The 18,495-nt window shown below is 47.6% G+C and overlaps 1 protein-coding gene across 1 annotated transcript in view; it reads left to right on the plus strand.

Moving 5' to 3' along the window:
* Positions 1–16,797, plus strand: part of PPIG (peptidylprolyl isomerase G) — a 39,688-nt gene extending 22,891 nt beyond the window's left edge. The window contains exons 10-13 of the mRNA XM_073545823.1: positions 7,046–7,204; positions 13,459–13,525; positions 14,236–14,372; positions 15,171–16,797. Of these exons, the coding sequence (XP_073401924.1) occupies positions 7,046–7,204; positions 13,459–13,525; positions 14,236–14,372; positions 15,171–16,440 (1,633 nt within the window). The 3' untranslated portion in view covers positions 16,441–16,797. The remainder of the gene's footprint in view (positions 1–7,045; positions 7,205–13,458; positions 13,526–14,235; positions 14,373–15,170) is intronic.
* Positions 16,798–18,495: the final 1,698 nt, after the last annotated feature.

Genomic DNA, 18,495 nt, shown 5'->3' on the forward strand with positions numbered 1-18,495 from the left:
TCTGCAGTCATTCTATGTGATTTCAGAATTCTGAATCCTCACAGAGCGCACTGTTAGGAATCTCCGGCACTGGGAATGGCGGTCACGTGTCTGCAAGTTTGTGATTTGCATACAACCTGCCACATTCCGACTAGACATATCCGACCTTGCTCAGTTCACTTGCATTAAACCTAGCTGTGCTCCTCTAGTTGGCATGTACCCACATGCATGCAAATCGCATACTTAAGGTCACTCGCTCACTTGCTCCTGACACCAAAGAATCTTTTAAATTCGTTTATTGAACTTCAAGACATAAAACATGTACAACATACAATTGGCCCATGTTAATAAACATTTTCCATAGAGCATACATGTTTCCATCCATTATTAGACTATAAAGCCAAATAATTATACACTATTTTTTTTTCTTAGAAGAACACAGTAGTATTATAAATAACCTTCCCAATATGCGCAAAGGACAGTTGGTTATATATCATAAAATATGTATATCGAACAAATCACATAAGCCTTTTAACATATTATTCGGATGAGGAAATCTAATCAGAAATTCCTAAACTACAACCACTACATCAATCTATATCTACTATTTCGCAGCCTAGCATCCCGCAGCATATTATCTTGTATGTGATGTCTCAACCTTGCATGGAAAGGTGGGAGGAGTTCCACCTCCCCCAAATCTTTTCAAATTTATCCGGGCATCCCCTGTTTTGGTATAACGTGCGCTCGTGTGGAATAATCGAATTCACCAAGTCAACCCAAATTCTAAGAGAGGGGGACAAAGTTCCCATCCACCGTAATGCCAGTACCTTCCGTGCCATAAATAACGTCTCATGCAGGAAGACCCCATCATATCAACCCCAAATCTCCTCATCCCATACCCCAAACAAGCAGACCAGTGGCTCCAGAGGGACCGGGCCCTGTATTAGGGATGACTAATGATGTCACCTCTCCCCAGTAATGCAGAACAGTGGGACACTGCCATATCATATGAATAAAATCTGCGTCTGGAGCGTGACACCTTAAACATTCTGATGACTGGTAACGGCCCATCCTCAAAAGTCTTGTCTGAGTCAAGTACGACTGGTTGATTATATATAATTGTATCATCCTGTTGTTAATAGATGGTGATACTCCAATTGGAGATTCCAAAATCTCCTCCGACTCCTCATCCTGCGTATTAGGGATGAGCCGTTCCCACTTCCTCCTGACAGAGCTTATGGCAGATTCTGCTCCCGCTGACTGCATGTATGTGTATAAAGAGGAGATGAGACCCTGAGGGCCCTGCGATTTGAGGATTCCTATCAGAGGCAGAGATGAAATAGTACGGCCCACACCCCTACATCTTACATGCGATTGAAGAACTGATCTCAGTTGTAAATAGCGGAAGAATTGGGATATCATGCGCGACCTGTAATTGCTCAAAAGACTTCAAGGTCCCCTGATCATATAAGTCTCCCATCGAAGAGACGTCATGTTGAATCCAAAATTCAGTGGACGGGTGGATTAGCAATTCTGCAAAATAATCATTATTCCACAGGGGCATTTCGGCTATAAAATGTTTAAACTCAGACACTTTCTTGATTTGCCTCCATGTTACTCGTGCCAATCGGAGCAGGGGTAGCAAACGAGGGGCATTAGTTCTTTCTACCTCAAGAAAACCCAGTGGGCAATCAGTCTGTGCAGCGTGAAGCAGGTGACTTTCAGAGTTGGGAATGTAGCTACCCGGCATCCAGTTACTTAGAGCTTTAAGTTGCCCAGCCAAATAATACAGGAAAAAATTCGGTAGCACGGCTCCACCCCCCCTTTTTTTGGTCTTTGTAAGGTGGCCAATTTAAGTTTGGGCTTCGTTTTCCCCCATATAAAAGACGTGATCTGGGAGTTAAGACTCACGAAGAAAGATCTGGGCACCATCACAGCACTGTGCTGAAGGGAGTAGCTAAGCTTAGGAAGAAATATCATTTTAATCAAGTTAATGCGTCCGGCTACAGACAACGGAAGTTTGCTCCAGGATGCAAATTTAATTTTAACTAGTTCCAGCAGTGGGTGGACATTAAGTTGTAAATCAAACGCACTATCACGGGATATATAAATACCCAGATGTTTAAAATTAGATACAATAGACAGTGAGGAGAGAGCTTCCAGCTGCGGCATCGGGACATGAGAAAGGGGTAACAGAGCCGACTTCTCCCAACTTATATATAAGCCTGAGTATTTACTAAATCTGTCTATTAGGCCTATCACTTGCGGCAAAGTTTCTTCGACTTAATCCATGAAAACCACAATATCATCAGCATATAAACCTATTGTGTCCACTCGACCCGCTACACCAATTCCCTTAATGCCAGGGGAAGACCGTATACGGATTGCCAGTGCCTCAATTGCAAGAGCGAAGAGGGCAGGGGAGAGGGGGCAGCCTTGACGAGTCCCCCTATGTAATGGAAAAGACTCAGATATAGAGTTATTTACTATGATACGGGCCTTGGGTTTCATATATAGTATTTTGATCCACTTTATAAATTTATCACCAAATCCATATCTTTGCAAGAACGCGGAGTGAAAAGGCCACTCAAGAGAGTCAAAAGTTTTGGCGGCATCTAACGACGCCAATGCCCATTTGTTGTCGGTTATTAGGGAGCTATATTGGACTATTGACTGAACCCGTCTGATATTAATGGAAGTGCTCTTACCAGGCATGAAACTCGTTTGATCAGGATGTACAAGGTTCAATATAATTGAGTTCAGCCTGGTAGCTAGGATCTTAGTAAAGATTTTATAGTCCACATTCACTAATGAAATAGGACGGTAAGATCCACATTCCAAGGGGTCCTTTCCTTCCTTCCTAAGCATTATAATATTGGCCTCATAAAAAGAATCAGGCATAGACTTCCCTTCCCAAATTCCTCGAAATACCTTCACCAGAAGTGGCACCAGTATATCTCGGTATTTCCTATACAATTCAAGGGGGAACCCGTCTGGTCCAGGGGCCTTTCCAGAAGCCATGTCCGTTATAGCATTTTCTATCTCTTCCGCGGTGAACGCAGCGTCCATAAGGGCTCGCTGTTCAGGGTCTAATGTAGGGAATGTCACATCTGATAAATAGTCCAAGCATCCCAAATTATCAAAGTCACTTTTAGATTCATATAGTAAAATGTAGTAATCGTAAAAACAGCCAAGTATCTCCTCGGTCGAAGACACCAGTAAACCATCCGCCCTACGAATCTGCAGTATTGTATTGGAGGTATTATGCTGGCGCACCAAATAGGCCAAAAACTTACTTGCCTGGTTTCCAATTCAAAATAAGATTGACGGGTGAAAAATAGTTTACGTTTAGATTTAGTGTCTATGTGCTGGGTGTACAACCTCTGGGCAGCCAACCACTCAATCCTATTGCCAATAGTTTGGTTGGATATATATGTAGCCTCTGAGTCTTTCAATCGTCGCTCCATTTCCTCATCCTCCCTTGAGGTTACCCGCTTAATATAAGAAATCGTGGAGGACAGGCAACCTCTCAAGTATGCCTTAAGGGCATCCCAAAATAAATTAACATCTTGAGATTCCGGATGAGACTCTATGAAACAATGCAATTGACTAATCGTTCTATCAGGGATACTATTAACTTCAACCAGAAAGGATTCAACTTCCAAACTATCCCCTTGTTTAATTGTCTATATTTAAGCTTAAGGATGACGGGGCTGTGATCGGAGATCCCCCTAGTACCGTGCTCTGTTATCCACCCACATCACCAGACCGCTGGAACCAAATATGTAATCTATGCGCGATAGAGAGCGTTTAGTGGACGAGTGACAGGTATACTCTCTTAATTCAGGGTAACGCATCCTCCACAGATCCAGCCACCCGCCCTCCCTCATAAACAGTGACAGCAAAGTTGTAGTCAGCGAAGAGGCCCCCCCCCAGTTATTCCATCATCCAATCTCAATTTATCAAGGCAGTTGTTCATAACCATATTGAAATCCCCCATACAGATAACATCCGCATCTGGGTAATCCAGGGCAAAACTCATTGTCCTCTGAAGAAGAGACACACTAGCCGGAGGGGGGTTATAGACACATAGGATTACATATTCCCTGGCATTTATCAGTGCATGCACAAAAACAAAACGACCCTCAGGATCCCTTCGAGTCTCCCTGGCCTCCCATCCAACGTCTCTATGTACCAACAATGAAACCCCTCTCGAGTAGCTAGTGTGGAATGCGTGAACAGACCATTGTACCCAAGGCTTCTGCACACGCCGAACAGTATCCCTGGTCAGGTGCGTCTCCACCAAGGCCACAATGTGAGGGTGGTAATGTCTGACCTGCGAAAAAACCTTAATCTTTTTCCGAGGGGTTTTTATACCCCTCACATTCCATGACATACAGATCAACTCAGACCCCATGTGTTACTCCGCTGAATATGTGGCACATCATTACCCAGGTAAAATTTAGAGACATCTCGTAAAAATGAAAAGTGTCGATGGCTGCGAATCTTACCTAAAAAAACATATAAAATCACAACAAAGAAAAAACGAAGTAAATAAACAACAAACAGTATGGGAGCAACGTCCTGCACTCCCGTCATGAAGCAAACAAGGGGATGCCATCACTGAGCACAGTGTCCGGGATGGTTGATAATTGGACGCCGGCGGATAGAGCTCCAATCAGGCCATTGAAGCAAAGGTATTGACCAGCAATATATACACTAGGATTTCTCTGCAGCAGACACCCCCCCCCCCCCGTGGGATCGCAGCCATTCAGCCGCCCCCGCTGGATCCATGGATCCAGCCCGGAGGCTCTTTTTTGACCTCCATGAACTGTGCCCGCTGTTTCTGAAGTTCTATGGAGAAGTCTGGGAAAATTGAGACCGTGGCGTTGTTGAACTTGATGGGGCTTTTCTGCCGTGCCAAGCGCAGAGCCACATCCCTGTCCCTGCAGTTAAGGAGACGTGCCAGGAAAGGTCTAGGTGGGGCTCCTGGAGGAAGAGGACTAGTGGGGACTCTGTGGGCCCGCTCCACAGCAAATGTTGAAGAAAATTCGTCTCCCAAAGTAGTTTTGAGCCAATCTTCCAGAAACTGCTCCGGGTGTTGACCCTCCAAACGTTCCGGGAGCCCAATAATTCGGATATTCCGACGCATTCTGTTCTCCAGGTCGTCCGCTTTCTGCCTCCATTCATAGAGCCTGCCACCTTAGTTAACTTGGCTTCCATAGGTGTGATGGTGTCTTCTACCTGGGACGCCCGTGTCCCAACCTCCGTAATGCGGCCCCTCATAGCTTGCATATCTTGTCGGAGGCGTCCCACCTCAGTGTGCACGTCCTCGATCTTCCCAGTTAGAGATTTCCTGGTCAAGGCGATGGCCTGCATCAGTTGTTCAGACGCCTGTTTGAGGGTTAACTCCTCTTGCTCACTCTCCTCCTCGCCTCCAGAAGGGCGGCTTTTACGCTGAGCCTGTGAAGAGTTGGTTTTAAGGGGTTTTGCGACGTCAGAATGGTCTATTCTAGCATATTCTTTCGGCCTATTCCGTTCCCTTAGAGCGGCTCATTTTAACAGCAATATGGCACAGCTGATTATGAAGAACAGTACACTGGAGACCTCTATTATAGGCGTAGCAGGGCTCTCATATAGTGACAGCAGAGCCCCAAAGATAACGCAGATCTGTAAAGCCATGCAGGAAAACAATGTCCGGCTCCAAGCAGCAGACTAGGGCCCTTATAACCCGGGGGGCGGGGGGAGACCACAGCGCCCCACAAGACAGCAGCCAGGAAGGGACCCAGGCCCTTAAAGTAATAGCACCAACAGGCTAAGCGATATAGCGAGAAGGAGGGAAGCGGGGCCCAATCTTTCAGAGCACTCACCGCTTGCCCTCCACAGTCCTTGGAGGATATGTGCTCACTCGTCCGTCAGCGCTGCAGCAATGGGGACCAGCACCGCGTCTCACCAGCAGCGCATGTGCTTCAAAGATGGCTGCAGGCCCGCCGGCCGGCCGTCCCAGCCTCCAACCACCGCAGCACACAGGAGTCCAGCAGCACTCTCCCAAGGGGGGGGCCAGGAGCGCCCGGCACAAACACCAGGGAGGGTTATCAAGACACCAGTGAGGGGGCGCGGGGCTCACGCTCCAAAGCTCCCACCGCGTCTCCCCCCTCCTGTACCTCCCGGAGAAAGACGCGCTCCAGCGGCTCCATGGGGCTAGAAGCTGAAAGTCTGTGCCTCTGTCCTGTCGGAGCGCACAGTTAAGATGGCCGCCGTCTCCCCCAGGTCCCACGTCCCCGCCGGCTCCTCCAGCGCCCGGCTCACTGAGGCTGATGATCCTGCCTCCCCGGGCACCGGAAGACTCCTGGGAACCAGGAGAGCAAGTTGGCCGCAGCTAAGTGCCGGTGAGATTGCTGGATAGGCAGGATAATTACAGGACAGCAGGAGCTCCGTCTCAACGCGTCCTCCTAGCTCACTACATCGCCACGCCCCCGGCACCAAAGAATCTTGATTGTGCTCACTGCACTGTGAGGATTCTCAAGACTGCAGTCGCATATAGTGACTGCAGACTTTAACCCCAAGCCGGGACAGCCCCTTTAAAAAAAAATTTTCTGATTTTATAGGACACTTTGCATCCCTGCTGATTAGCTGTTACCAGCAGTGTCCGGATGTTAGCGGTGTATGGAGAGGAACTCCACTGCGCCAGCACATGATTTATTGGCCTCTGTCCAGTACTGCAGATCAGCCCCTATTCAGATGAATAGTGCGGCGCTATTCTGCTCCATATCCTCTTTATACCTGGTAACTGCTGATCTGAGGGGGGTCCCTGATATGCATCTATTTGATATTAGCAACCTATCCTATGGATCTGTCATCGATATACCATAGTGGTGGAAAACCGTTTGAAATGATGGAATAAAACAAACTAAAGAGATGTGACAGTTTCCTTATTCTCATACATCTTCTTGGTAAACTGTGTGGACCTTTAAGTCACATAATTGCAGCTGTTTGACGTTATCCTCATATCGCTGATTAACACGATTTGACTTTTTCTTTTTTTTTTTTTTTTCTTTTTTGACAGTTCTGAGAGTGAAAAGGAAGATCAAGAACTACAGGTGACATCCACCGTCCGTCCAGAAGAGATCCCCACTGTGCCAGAAAACAAATTTTTGATGAGAAAAAGCCCCGAAAGAGCTGAGGGGATGGAAGGCCGAGGAAACAGAGAACGCGAGAGGGAAAGGTATGCGCCTCACTCGTCTACCTGCCCCCAATAAATACCCAGTTTGCTAATTGTCCGAGCATCTGTGCTTTTATTACATTTTGGTACAGGGGGACGTCTCGTTGGCAGAACCATATCGTGCCACTTGCCTCTCGGCAAAATAAAGAGAGAAAATATTTTCTTTATCGCTTCATTGGGGGGCACAGATTACCTTGGGTGTATGCTGCTGCTGCCAGGAGGCTGACACTATGCAAAATAAGAAACTTAGCTCCTCCCCGGCAGTATACACCCACCGACAGGCAGGAAATACCTCAGTTTGTGCTTAGTGTCTGTAGGAGGCGGACCGGGATCTCCCCAGATCCGCATTTTTCTCTTTTAGGTTTTGTGTGTGTATTAATCTTTTCCCATTTATTTTTCAGATTCAACTCCGGGAAACAGTGGGTAAATGTTCACCCTGCTTTCCCATATCATGCGGCTGAGCGAGCAATGTGGTGTTATCCACATCGCAACTCTCAGGACCGCAGGCAGGACCCTACCACTCTTGGGTGCTACGGGCTGACTACAGGTGGCGGGTCCTAGCCGATTCCCGTCCTCACCCCTCTCCCGGGACAGGGCTGAGAGGAAGACGGCGGTCACCGACAGTGACTTTCCCCTGCTGGCAAAGGGTTGGTGCCGTCTTCTGCACTTTTTCGGACGTAGTGCGGGGCAGAGGACATTAATTACCAGCGGCCCCCCTTCATCGCGGGCCCCTGTGGTCATTCTCTTCAGGGAGCATGTGGACGCCAGGTAAGCAGCCTGAAGGCTACCATCGGTCCCATGCTCGCCCCACATAGAAGTCTCTGAGGTCGGGACTTTGTCAATTTGAATTTCCCGCCCATTCGCTTACAGGCGCGCGCCTCTCAGCTCTCCCACGCCGGGTACGCTGCTAAGAAGCAGCAGTCAGCAGGTCCCTTTCCTCATACCTCTCTCAGGCACCGGGCTAATCGCTTCAGAATCAGGGACTCCGGGGGCAGAAGCCGGCGCAGCTCACTTTCACTTATGCTCCGGGTCACGGAGCGCATGCTTGCTTGGCGCCTTTTATTAGCCTATCGCAGGGCTACTTTCTGTTCATAGCTCCCTCTGACCCGCCCCCCGCAGTCCTCAGCCAATTGCGCAGCGCTGCCGCCCAGCACCGCCCATCTCTAAGGTCCTGCGCCTCTCTGAGACCTCGGGTGCGACTCACAACGGATCTCAGCTTGGGGGACACAGCTGCTTCTGCTGCGCATCAGATATCGGTGCTGGTCACGGTAGGCTCTCATATTTCTGAGCCCCTTATTCTAGCCCCCTCGGCAGTACTACCCTTACAGATACTGGCTGCAGTAATACCGCAGGTTTCGTATATGCCCAACCCTGCAAGGGCTCCTTACGCTAGACCCTCCGTTACCCACTACGCCTGCGCGCGCTGCAAAAAGAAGTGGGCGTCAGGTCGGTCGTCTCCTTTCTGTCCGTCCTGCAGTCCTTCCGCGATGTCTGCCCCACAGGAGCACCCCGAGTCCCGAGATGAGTGCACTCCCCCTCCCCCAGAGTGGGCTGTTGCAATGTCTCTGACCTGACTAAAGTTTCTCAGTCCCTGGTCCAGGTCTTAGAACGATTACCTCAGCTATCTACAGCCACCTGTGTCCCGACCGCCCCTCACGGTGAGTCGTCCGCACCTGACCGCGACCTTCAGAGGGACAGACCGGGTAGGAGTTCCAGAAAGCACGATCTTTCGAGCTCGTCTCCCAGCTCGCCAAGTCCGTCCGTTCCACCCAGGTGGCCTTCCTCGTCTCCCTCGTCAGAAGACGACCTTAGGTCAAATAATGATCCGCAATCTGGATCTGACTCAGAGGCAGACAACATGTCTAAAACACAGGACATGGTCAATAGTCTCATATCGGCTATTTTCCAGACGCCCGAAATAAAGGAAGATAAGGCTCCCCTTCAGGACGGCTCTGTCCCCTTTAAACGAGCGAAACCTCCCTCCCGAACCTTTGCTAATCACAAAGAGTTCGAGATTACTTCAACCAAACACTGGGAACACCCTGAGAAGCGTTTCTCAGGCCGCAGGTACTTAGACATCCTGTAACCATTTGATGCGGAACTTCTTACAAAATGGACCAAAGCCCCCGAAGTGGACCCACTAGTTTCCCGTCTCTCTTCTAAGACGGTTCTGTCCCTCCTGGACGGGGCATCCCTGAAAGATCCAACAGACAGGCAAATAGAATCCCTGGCTAAATCAATTTTTGAAGCTTCTGGCGCCTCTCTCTGCCCTATCTTCGCTTCTGCCTGGGTGGCGAAAGTCATTTCAGCTTGGGCAAAAATCCTTCGCAGGGGCATCCTATCGTCCGCCCCTCAGGATCAGCTGTCAGATCTAGCAGACCAAATTAACCATGCGGGTAAATACCTTTTGGCCGCCTCCTTAGATGTGGCTGGGTGTGTAGCAAGAGCTATAACAGCAACATAGTAGCTATACGCCGTATCCCTTTGGTTGAAGTCATGGAGTGCGGACACCACCTCCAAGAAGTCGCTCACCAATTTGGCATTTCTCGGCTCTAGACTCTTTGGCGCCAAGCTGGATCAAATAATTTCCAATGCCACTGGTGGGAAAAGTACCTCCCTTCCTCAGTCTCGGCCTAGACGTTTTTTCAACAGAAAGGCTCCTCGACCGTTTAGGTCCTTTCGCTCCTTCTCTTCCGCAGAAGGATCATCCCAGCAGGACCGAACCTCGGCCTCCAGAGATCGCAGAAAACCATCACATAAACCCGCTGCTCGCTGGAAATCAAGAGGCCAACCCTCCAGGTCCTCAGGCTCCCACTCCGGTAGATTCTCCTCAAAGTGACGGGTCACCCCCCACCTGGAATTTCTTCCAGGGTGGGAGGCAGGCTCTCTTCTTTCATGGACGTGATCGTGATCGACGCTTGGGTCAGGGAAATCATCATATCCGGTTACAAAATTGAATTCCCCCCCCCCAAAACAGTCGCTTCTTTCTTTCTCGACCCCCAAGACAGCCGTCCCAGACCCCAGGGTTCCTTCAGGCCGTCTCCTCCCTTTCCGCCGATGTCGTCGTTCCCGTACCTTCAAATGAACGGTTTTCAGGGTTTTACTCGAATCTCTTCGTAGTCCCGAAAAAAGACGGTTCCCAATCTTGGATCTCAAGTTGCTCAATCGCCACGTGTGAATCCTCCACTAAGATGGAGTCACTGCGCTTGGTGATAGCCTCGATGGAACACGGAGAGTTCCTCTGCTCGGTGGACATACAGGATGCCTATCTTCACATCCCTGTTTGTTTGCAACATCAGAGGTATCTCCGCTTTGCGATTCAAGAAGATCACTATCGGTTCACGGCCCTCCAATTCGGCCTAGCCTCCGCTCCCCGTGTCTTTACGAAGGTGATGGCAACAGTCATGGCCATTCTGCGCTCCAGGGGGATTCTCATTATCCCTTATCTGGACCATCTCCTGATCAAGGGCTCGTCCCGTCAAGACTGTCTCCAAAGTCTTCAGATAACTCTCGATACTCTTGCCCGTCTCGGATGGATAGTCAACAAAGAGAAATCCATCCTGCACCCTTCTCAGCGTCTGACCTTTTTGGGCATGGAATTCGACACGAATCTAGCCCAGGTGTTTCTTCTGAGGGACAAATTTTCAGCCCTTTGCAAGGGGTCCGATCCCGGAAACGATCAGGACCCATTCCGGTCTTGCATTAGGGTCCTCGGGAAGATGATAGCTTCCATGGAAGCAGTGCCTTTCGCACAATTTCACACCCGTCCGCTCCAGCTGTCCCTCCTTTCTGCCTGGGACAAGACTTCGGTTTCTCTGGACCGTCCCATACTCCTTCCTCTCAAAGTAAAGCAATCTCTGACTTGGTGGACAATACCGGCATCAGTTCTATGAGGAAGGTCCTTTCTCCCGCCTCAGTGGCAAGTCATCACCACCGACGCCAGTCTTCTAGGATGGGGGGCAGTTTTCCATCGGAAGATGGTCCAAGGGCGCTGGAACGCCCAGGAGACTCTTCTTCCCATCAACCTCCTGGAAATCAGAGTGATCTTCCTTGCTCTCCTCTGCTGGCAGCCTCTCCTTGTAGGCAAACCAGTGCGCATTCAATCGGACAACGCCACGGCCGTGGCGTACATAGACCACCAAGGCGGTACTCACAGCAGGCAGGTAATGACAGAAGTGGCGAAGATACCGCGTTGGGCAGAGCGTCACATTCCGGCGATCTCCGCCGTTCACATTTCAGGAGTGGAAAATTGGGCAGCCGACTTCTTAAGTCGCCAGGGCCTTGCGTCAGGCGAATGGTCCCTTCATCCCACAGTCTTCAATCAGATATGCCAGCGTTGGGGCACTCTGGACGTCGATCTCATGGCATCTCGAATGAACCACAAAGTTCCTCACTTCGTAGCCAGATCCAGGGACCCTCTAGCGGTCGGGTGCGACGCCCTTGTAATTCCGTGGTCCCAGTTCCAACTTCCTTACTTGTTTCCTCCTCTTGCCCTGATCCCAAGGGTGATCAAGAAAATCAAATTAGAAAACATCCCAGTAATTCTGGTGGCTCCAGACTGGCCAAGACGACCTTGGTACGCAGAGCTGGTGAACATGCTCGTGGACTTCCCCTGGAGGCTTCCAGACCGTCCAGATCTTCTCTCTCAAGGCCCCCTTTACCACCAGAATTCTCAGTCTCTGAGTTTAACGGCATGGCCGTTGAGGCCGCGATCCTCAGAGAATCAGGTTTTTCCAACCAGGTCATCCAGACCATGATCAGAGCTAGGAAACCAGCCTCCTCCCGCATTTACCATAGGTACTGGAAGGCTTTTTTCCCTTGGTGCGACGATAACAATGTTTTTTCATTGTCTTTCTCCATTCCATCCATTCTTGGCTTCCTCCAGTCCGGCTTAGATGCGGGCCTGTCCCTCAGTACTCTCAAGGGCCAGGTATCAGCTCTGTCGATCCTTTTCCAGAGGGAACTGACCCCCTTAACGCAAGTTAAGACCTTTCTCCAGGAAGTCGCCCACGTGGCGCCTCTTCATCATTCTCCGATAGATCTGTGGGACCTCAATCTCGTTCTTGGCGCTCTTCAAAAGGCGCCGTTCGAGCCTATCCAGGACATTCCTCTGTCCCTTCTCTCATGGAAGGTAACGTTCCTGATCGCCATTACAGAGTGTCTGAGCTGGCGGCTTTATCCTGTCGTTCCCCGTACCTAATCCTCCATCAGGATAAGGTCGTTCTCGGGCCAGTTCCATCTTTCCTTCCAAAAGTGGTTTCCCCTTTACACATTAATGAGGATATCGTCCTTCCCTCTTTTTGCCCCGCGCATGTTCACCCGCTGGAAAAGTCGCTCCACAAACTGGATGTAGTGAGAGCCTTGCGAGTTTATCTTGCCAGGACCGCTTCTCTTCGGCAATCCGATTCCCTGCTTGTCATTTCTGAAGGTCGCCGGAAAGGGCTTCCTGCATTCAAATCCACAATCGCTCTCTGGATTCGTTCTACCGACTTCAGGAGAAATGGCCCCCTCCGGGAGTGAGAGCCCACTCCAACCGGGCTGTGGGAGCTTCGTGGGCTGTGCGACACCAGGCGTCGGCCTTACAACTTTGCAGAGCCGCTACCTGGTCGTCTTTGCACACCTTTGCGAGGTTTTACAGGGATCATACCTAGGCCTCGTCTGATGCAGCTTTTGGTAGGAAGGTTCTGCAGGCGGCGGTAGCACGTCGTCCGACCTAAGCCCTTCTTTCGTTCCTTTGTTGCTGTTCCCACCCTCGGGACTGCTTTGGAACGTCCCATGGTAATCTGTGTCCCCCCAATGAAGCGATAAAGAGGGATTTTTGGTTCTTACCGTCAAATCTTTCTTGAAGCCTTCATTGGGGGACACAGCACCCTCCCTAAGTGGTACCGTGTTGGGCCTACGAGCCCCTTGTTGGGTTGGTACATGTTAAGGGTTATTGTTCTTCTCCTACTGCTTTTTTCACCAACTGAGGTATTTCCTGCCTGTCGGCGGGTGTATACTGCCTGGGAGGAGCTAAGTTTTTCTTATTTTGCATAGTGTCAGCCTCCTGGCAGCAGCAGCATACACCCATGGTAATCTGTGTTCCCCAATGAAGGCTTCAAGAAAGAGATTTTATGGTAAGAACCAAAAATCCCTCTATAGTTGTAATCTACCATGAAAACATAGTGGTCAGACCTGGTTTCCTTGCACTTCAATACATAGTTAAATTGTACATATATTTCTATAATGCTCCGATTTCTATGTTTTCATCTTCATAGTTCACTTTATCAGCGAAGACTATTAGTGACAAGGTCTGGAAGGAAAATCAAGGGCAGAGGTCCAAGAGTACGTATTTAGTTTTTATCTCTAATTGCTTTGTACCTAATTCTCCCGTATCTGCTATCTGTGGATTGTGTAGACGTCTGAGCTCCATACATAACAAACCTGCGATATTATCTGCTACTCTCTGCACTGGAAATGTACATCGCCGTATCATCTGGACATCTTAGGGGGCTTATGCTGTTTTTTGTTTTTTCCCTACAGATGGGTTTTAGGCTATACACCTTTTGTTAGGAGGCTTCTGCGCAGCTACCATCAGTTGCACCTGAAGAAGCAAAGTGTGCAACAATTTGAATAAAAATGCCTGTTTGTAGTCTGAAATAATATTTATATGGAATATGACTTTCCTTTAAAACCTTCTATATATTCAAGGAGTTCTTTTTAGATGATATCTTGTGCTCTAATGAATTGCAGGCTGCACAGTTTGTAGTATAACCACAGTGACCATCACAACCCAGTATCTTCATAGTGTCCGTCCCATAGACAGTGATGATGGTTCATTTCTACGCACGATAGTAGTCACAGATGGTTGTTTATTGCTCTTTTACTCATACCGCCATGACATATCCCAGAAAGCTATGTAGAGGGCGCAGTCACATCAGTCCTATCCGCAGACCTACATACATGCGCACCATAGGGTCAGTTTGAAAATGTGTCTTGGTTTTGATTGTAGAGAAGCTTACATTTTTGTCTAACATGTTCATCTTAATTTTTAGCGCTACCGTACACCCTCAAGGTCTAGGTCTAGAGATCGTTTTAGGAGAAGTGAAACTCCTCCACACTGGAGACAGGAAATGCAAAGAACCCAGAGAATGAGATATTCAAGTGGAGAACGCTGGATCAAGGGAGATAAGTACGTTGTACCGATACACGTAGCCTTTACAAATTGACCTGGTCCCACAGTTGGACATTGAGCTCACGTGCTTTGCAGAAGGCAACCAAGATTCTGTAATGCCAGCTGTGCACAGACCCTACGCACAGCCCTTTTGTTACCATCTACCTAATATTATCATTGCGTCCCTTTTTTTAAAGGACCATTTCATGATTTCAGACAAGTAAGGCTCCAGACCACACTTTTCAAGTTACATTTAGTACCCACCTGAAAAGTATAGACTGTGTAGAGGTGCCAATACTTAACTTGCCATCTTCTTAAGAGGCAGGGTGTATTGTTGCTTTGTTTCGACTAAGCATGAGTTTTAATAAGTTCAGAAAATCTCCTGTTAATCATGATTAGAGTTGGTGTAAATCAATTTACAGGACACGACCTATCGGCCATGTCAGCGCGGCCGCTGGGGGGGGAGCCCTGAGAACGGCCTCCTACCAGACTGCATCACGTCTCTACTTGCCTGATGCAACATCATTGTTGTGGCATGATGTCTATGTGACGTCACACCTGGCTGGTTATTCAACAGAAGAACCACGGATGAGGTTGAGTAAGGGGTGGTTCTCGTGACTCCCATCCAGAAGCCAACGATCACTGATGTGGCCAATGGCCCAGGTCCTGCATATCTATTTGCACCAACTCCACTCTTGGTGTGTGACATCTGTGATATAGACTATAGAAAAAAATTCAATATTTTCAGCTTTCTTTTTATTGGAATACCCCTGTAGGAATAGCTTATGTTTATTTATTGCTTTTTTATATATACAGGAGTGAATTAAATGACAAAGATGATCAGAAAAGTCCTGTTCGAGGAAGAGAGAGGAAACAGTCCGGTCAACGAGAAGGTTCTGAGAGTCCGCACAAAAAAAGTGATCACAGGAAGAGAAGCAAAGAATGCAAGCCAAGCAGCAAGGACAGAGCGTCTGAAGAAAATGAAGAAAAACAGGACAAGACCTCGCGGAGAAAAAGAACATCAGAAAGAAGGAGCGAAAGCAAAGAGAATGTAAAAAATAGCCGACATTATAAGCAAAGCAGACATGATGACAGGAGTCGTTCAAGAAGTAAGGAAAGGGGGCACGAGAGGGGAAGGAATAAAGAAAAGCACTTAAGTAACAAGGAAAAAGACAAAGAGAGGAACAGGAGTAAGGAGAGATCGAGGCACAGTACGTCAAAAAATGAGAGGGAGAGGAGTAAAAGTAAGGAAAGGGGCAGAAGCAAGGAGCGTGCTAAAAGCAAGGAGCGTGCTAAAAGCAAGGAGCGAGCTAAAAGCAAGGAGCGAGCTAAAAGCAAGGAGCGAGCTAAAAGCAAGGAGCGAGCTAAAAGCAAGGAGCGAGCTAAAAGCAAGGAGCGAGCTAAAAGCAAGGAGCGAGCTAAAAGCAAAGAGCATCAGAAAAGCAAAGAGAGGCATGAAAAAGGCAAGAGCAAGGAGAGGGAATCTGAGAAGAAGCATAGATCTAATAGTAAAACCAAGGAGCGGAGCAAAAGTAGAGAAGATGGTAGAAGAACTCTCTCAAGAAGTAAGGAGAATGACAGAACGAGGAGTGAAGACCACACTAAAAGCAAGGAAAAAGACACCAGGAGAAGAGGCCGCTCAAGATCCAAAGACCGAAAGGGAACTCCAGAGAAGTCCAGAGATAAAAGAAGCAGAAGTAGGGGAGGCTCAAAATCTTCAGATAGGGAGGTCAGTCAGAGTAAAAGCAAAGATTCCTCCAGAAAGGAAGAAAGTAGCTCTCAGAAAAAGACCACAGAGAGGGAAAGCCATAAGAGGAGGGAGTCTCGTAGCAGTAGTCCTGACAGTAAGCGAGTTCGAAGGACAAGCCGAAATCATGTAAGTCCAGATTCCATTACACATAGTTCACATAAAGAAGACCGCTCATCCCACCAAAGGAGCCGAGACGAGGAGAAAAGAAGGTCTTCACACGACAAGGAGACAAGCAGAAAGTCCCGCAGTCGGGAGAGGAGTTCTCCCCAAACAAAAGAAGAAAAATTAAATAACCAATCGAGTCCTACAAGCATTGAAGAGAAAAGTGAAAAATGAAATAGAAGTACTATCTACTGTTGGACTGGAGGACATTCAGCTTTTTTTGTTTTGTTTTTTTGTTTTTTTAAAAGCATACATTTTAAGTTCTACGTTTTTGATATTCCTTGGTCTGGATCATTTGTATTCATTAGATTTTTAGTAAACAACTTTCCCTGCCTGCCCCAAACAAAAGAAAAAAAAATTTAGATGGAAAACTGTCAACCAAGAATGATTCTGAGCTTTATTTTTTTTTTTTTTTGTTCTGCTTTTTCCCTTGGTAACTTGGCGACTGTAAGAGAAAAATTATATATTTTCTGTGGGAATATATAAAAAAAAGTGCATGTTCTATGATTAAACTGATCCTATTTGGCAATACTTCGTTACCAGTACTACTATATTACCAGTCTCAGTAGTAGGACCGTACCGTGCTTTAAAGGGAATCTGTCACCCCTTTTTTGAGATATCATATAATGATCTCATTCAATTGTGTGTCACATAAGGATTCTCTAAGTACTTTTGCTTCCCCCTGACCCCGCACCTTTCATGCATAAATACCTTTTTATATCGGTTCAGATGTATGTAAACTGCCGCTGTCCGGTCCGCTGGGCGGGGCTTATTCAACTGCTCCCCCACTCCCTGTCTTGCTCTATACATTTCTTCTTGTGTAGAGCAAGACAGGGAGGGGGGGAGCAGTTGAATAAGCCCCGCCCAGCGGACCGGACAGCAGTTTACATACCATTTTTATATCGGTTCAGATGTATGTAAACTGCTGCGGTCCGGTCCGATGGACGGGGCTTATTCAACTGCTCTCCCCCTCCCTGTCTTGCTCTACACAAGAAGAAATGTATAGAGCAAGACAGGGAGTGGGGGAGCAGTTGAATAAGCTCCGCCCAGCGGACCGGACAGCGGCAGTTTACATACATCTGAACCGATATAGAAAGGTATTTATGCATGAAAGGTGCGGGGTCAGGGGGAAGCAAAAGTACTAAGAGAATCCTTATGTGACACACAATTGAATGATATCATTATATGATATCTCAAAAAAGGGTGACAGATTCCCTTTAAAGACCCAATGTTTCCTTTTTGCAGAATTATGGCTTTTGGCCTCTATCAGATGATGAAAAATCACAGATGCCAAGGTCTACTATGACCTGCATATTGTATACTTCACCTAATCTTCATTTTTGGCCCGTACATTTGTAATTTCAGTTGTAGGCTTCCGGGGGGAGGGGGGAAGAAGGAACGTCGCAGACTCTATAGTGACAAAGTATGGAGTTGCCCATGAGTAGTTGTTAATTTTGTATTTTTTTCCTGCAGAAAGCAGGACTTCCATGCAACTAACACTCATATGGGAACATTTATTGCAAGTGATTTTGCAAAAAAATTCTTGCAATCCTCCCTCTTATAAGCACATATTGCACATATTAAGAGTTGAGCGCAAAGATTTTCTGAACCCTGATCCTACAGCCACAACGTTAATAATCCATAGTTGTCGGACCTCTCCCTACCTGCAGGTCCACGGACTACCGATGCAACCAGGCCTCTGTGCTCATTGCAAACCCCTAAAAAATGAAGTTGATTGCTCATGAGTTTATGTGGCATGTCAGTCTTGGGTTTAGATTTTCCACCTTAAAAGAAAACTTCACTATGATGAATTTTGTTTTATGATCTTAATTTCTTTTTTCCTATTTGCTGGTGATATAATATTTCTGTGAAGTACAAATCTTTTTATTTTCTGTATCCAGATAATGTGTGTCCTTTATTACTGTACATAATCTGAATAAGCTGGTACCATTAAAGGTGAGACCTGCAGTCTTTTTTTTTTTTTTTTTTCCCCCTCCCCCTCCATTATCCAGAAAGTGCCCTGTCACTAAGACTTACCACACACTGCATCTGTGTATTTAGCCGTAAGTATAAGTCTGGAGATTTCCCTGACAAATGCTGCAATGTCCCATAAGTCTGCATTCACTAGTTGCATGCCATTTGAGTGGTCTTATGGCCTTCCCCTGGCTGGTATACACATGTGGTTAAAATTGTTAGTACCCCTCGTTTAATGATAGAAAACCCCACAAT

Source organism: Dendrobates tinctorius, unplaced genomic scaffold (assembly GCF_039654945.1).
Source record: "Dendrobates tinctorius isolate UK_male_01 unplaced genomic scaffold, ASM3965494v1 ptg000143l, whole genome shotgun sequence".
Classification (NCBI taxonomy): domain Eukaryota; kingdom Metazoa; phylum Chordata; class Amphibia; order Anura; family Dendrobatidae; genus Dendrobates; species Dendrobates tinctorius.